The following is a 3,842-nucleotide window of genomic DNA, read 5'->3' on the forward strand; positions in this document are numbered from 1 at the left end:
AAAGGCCCAAAACGGCTGAAAAAAAATAAACGCCAGATGACCAATTTTTCCCGTTTTTACCCGCAGATGCTTGTCCCAAGTAGCCCAATTGGGCGGGCACCCACCCAATCTGGCATCACTGTACACTTCATCCAGCATCAATGGGGGAGACCCATAATAGCATACCTCCAGTGGCACGCTGTAATGGTCAATGAAAAAGTTAATAACTACCATAGTACTACTCTATTATGATATAACAGCACACATAACTTTACTATGAGAGGCCTTTAGTAATGAAATATGACCCATTTTAGTCACAGTCAATTTATGCTGTGGGTGAAAACTGTTTGATGAAGAGCTGAATGATCTCATTCTAATCCAAGATGAGGGTCTTGGCTTTTAAATGCAACTCATGTCATGTTTTCTATTTGCTTCGGATGCTGAGATATTTAGGGTTTTATAGGCTGAGGGCACCTTCTCCCAAAAAGGGCTTAGGCATTTAGTAGGCACTTTAAGCCTAAAATGGGTCAAGTTTTAAAGTTATTATTAAATGACCTCAGGACTGCAATGTTTGGGGATTATTTTCTTATATCATTAATGACATAATTATTACATAGCGTTACACTTAGAATATGTTTATATTATCCCAATGGATTTACAGTAAGTTAGGCACAGGGTATTTGTATACAGCCCATGGAGCAATGTGGTTCCCACAGGTAGCGGGTGGGATTCAAACCGACAACCTTCTGGTATCTATCCGTTAGGCCTCAGTGGCCACAACAACATCATGTAGCAACAACATCCCAGCCAGGTAATAGGAGTCACTCGCGGTTACGGAAGGTGTGTGTGTGTGTGTGTGTGTGTGTGTGTGTGTGTGTGTGTGTGTGTGTGTGTGTGTGTGTGTGTGTGTGAGTCACTCGCGGTTACTGGTGGTTTATCAGCTAGACAAGATAAAGTGAGCTGATCAAATCGGTGGAAAAAGATCTCATAGTGTGCATTCCAATATGCTGACTCCCGTCCTCCACTTGTGCTTGTGGCCTTGTATTTCGCAGAGGCCCCGGCCCGCCACTGTCAGCCTAGCCACAATAACGTTTAAGGGACTATTCTTCATTCACCTTACCATTTGCAAATGACATTAGAGTTGAGCTCAGCGGTTCCCAAACTTTTTTCCTTGTTCACCCCCCATTTACATTTCAATGTGGTTCGCGCACCCCCTAAGCGAATGTTTTGGTGGACTTATGGCCACACAAATAAACTTATGGCTGGCAGAGTCATTAAGGGAATCCTCATGTCATGTCCAATAGAACTGATGTTTTTTCAAGCATGCAATTCACCAAACAATTAAAAACTACATAATGTTCATGAATTCTGTATAAAAACACACATATCAGCCATTGCTCTATTCAGCTCGCGCACCCCCTTGTGGCAAGCCACGCACCCCCAGGGGGGCACGCAGCCCAGTTTGGGAAACCCTGCTCTAGCTGATGCCATGCCATCCGTATTAACCCATTGATGCCTGCAAAAAATGCCTGCAGAACGCCTACGCCCTTGTTTGGGAAAGTTGCCCTCAGCCTATAAAAACCTAAAGATGACACGAGTTGCATTTAAACCCCAAGACCCTCATCTTGCATTAGAATGTGTTCATTCAGCTGTTACATGGGCTCTATCCACATTTTTATTTTTAAAAAAAGCTAAAATCTCAAGAACCTGAATGCAGCGTATATGTGTCTCCAGGCACCAAAGGTCAAACAACATATACGAGTCTTCAGGCTAAAATGGGTTAAAGCCCTGCACTATGGACCGCTGAAGCGGACACCTAGTGCTGACAGTGATGTTGGTGGTTTGCCATCGCTATCAAATCCAGACCTCTGGAACCAAGTAAACCAATTAAATCCAACTCTGAGATCAGTTTCCTGACTGTGATTGGCTGATAGCTGTTGTAATAACCAATTAAATTCAAGGCTGGGACAATTAGAACTCTATGGACTGTGGACTTCTGAGGACAGACAGAGAACACTTGGAGATAACGCACGGTGATAATCTGAGTGTTGTGATAAAGGGTGCGTGTGTAGGTATTTACCTCTCCAGTCTTCATCATGTGTGTGTGTGTGTGTGTGTGTGTGTGTGTGTGTGTGTGTGTGTGTGTGTTGTAAGGTGCAGTGATCTGCCAGGGGATCAAAGAGCAGCACTCCCCCCTGCAGTGCTGATAGGACACCCGGTGTGTGTGTGTGTGTGTGTGTGTGTGTGTGTGTGTGTGTGTGTGTGTGTGTGTGTGTGTGTGTGTGGGTGTGTGTTCAACGCCATTATCACATCTGATGCAATAGATGAAATAAAACTCATGATTACATATCTTTTGGTTCAAACCACTACAGCCAAAGCAGTCACAAATCAGAGCACACAGATCCACTCTCTCTCCAACCCAGGGGGATGGTTGACTCTGAGGCATGGCACGTTGGTCGAAAAGCCAGAATAAATACAGTATGGAACACACAAGAAAGCTATTCATACTGGGGATAGCACCAGGGCTCGAGTTGTAGGGGGGTGAGGGGGGATGCCATCCCCCCAACAAGGAACATGGTCTAAAATCATCCCCCACGATAAAAAAAAAAAAGTCAAAAATCATCCCCCTCTAAACAGGCATCTCTTCTTCACATATTGTGTGAAAAGTGCACTTTTAACAACTACATTTTCAAAAAATGTCTCAGGGGAGAAACCCCCCCAACCCCCACTAATCACAATCAATCTCTGACCACCCCCCCTGGTTTGATTGTACAACTGGACCACTGGGTAGCACGCATAGTAGGCTAAATATCGGGGGCTGGATGTAAAAGACTGAGAGCAAAGGCAGACAGAGGGGCTGGCTGGTTACAAGCCACAGTAAGCAGCTGGTGAACGCGTTACACATTACACACATTACACATTTACTCTGGACATGAATGAAAGCGTACACCGAATGCAATCACTGCACGGAGCTCTGGAGATGTTTCGCAATGTAGAAAAGGAGGTAGCAGCGCGCCAAGCAATTCAACAAAATGGCCCACGTAGACTGTATTACAAATACAAGCCACTATTTATCTCAAGATAAACATACAACAGAAGTCAAGTCTAACATCAGAAGCCTAGGAAAAACAGCGTCACATATGCAACTACAGACGAACAGTCGACTTTTTCTGAAACTTGCAGAATAGGCAACATTCTCTCTGCAAACTACGCACAAGAAATACATCCAAAGAAACGGAGACATTTGCCTCAAATCACGTGCCATTTCATCACACAATCGGGCACGCGAATACGTGTTTTTAACATTAGTAGGCCTATATATTATCAATAAATCGCCTTTGACAGTTTTGGCAGAAGAGGAGCTGACAACTCACCTCTGACTTGCAGCCATGTTGATCTCGTGGACTGAGTCACGTGACCGCGCTGACAGCTGATCTGCTTCCTCAGTGTGGTCACGTGGTTGTTGTTTTTTTTCTATCCCTTCTCCAGAGCGCTCTGTCCCTCTCCTTCTATCAAGATGTTATGCGACCAACTTCTCTTTTAGTTTCAAAATGATGTATCCACCATTTTTTACTTTTGCATTTTATTAGACTACTGGTAATGTGAATTCTTGCCATTCAGATTTGTTTTGCGAACATATAGGCTAGGCCTAGGCTGTTTTTTACACCTAGGCTACAGCCTATAGGTTTGGTTGGGAAAGTGATGGGGACAAACTGTTTTCATTTTTTACAATATATTCGTGAAAAAGTGGTGGGGAAACTTTTAAGATATGCACCGTAGCCTCTTACTATGGGCTCGGGGGTGGGCCTATTCTCTATGCTCAATAGGCCTACTCAACTAGGCCTACATAACAACATTGCTGA

The 3,842-nt window shown here is 44.1% G+C and overlaps 1 protein-coding gene across 1 annotated transcript in view; it reads right to left on the reverse strand.

The window, feature by feature from the left end:
• The window catches only part of pepd (peptidase D), a 23,946-nt gene extending 20,566 nt beyond the window's left edge, over nucleotides 1-3,380 (reverse strand). Inside the window, exon 1 of the mRNA XM_063192907.1 lies at nucleotides 3,354-3,380. Within this exon, the coding sequence (XP_063048977.1) occupies nucleotides 3,354-3,370 (17 nt within the window). The 5' untranslated portion in view covers nucleotides 3,371-3,380. The remainder of the gene's footprint in view (nucleotides 1-3,353) is intronic.
• Between the last annotated feature and the right edge of the window lie 462 nt (nucleotides 3,381-3,842).

Source organism: Engraulis encrasicolus, unplaced genomic scaffold, assembly GCF_034702125.1.
Source record: "Engraulis encrasicolus isolate BLACKSEA-1 unplaced genomic scaffold, IST_EnEncr_1.0 scaffold_26_np1212, whole genome shotgun sequence".
In the NCBI taxonomy this organism is placed as follows: Eukaryota; Metazoa; Chordata; class Actinopteri; order Clupeiformes; family Engraulidae; genus Engraulis; species Engraulis encrasicolus.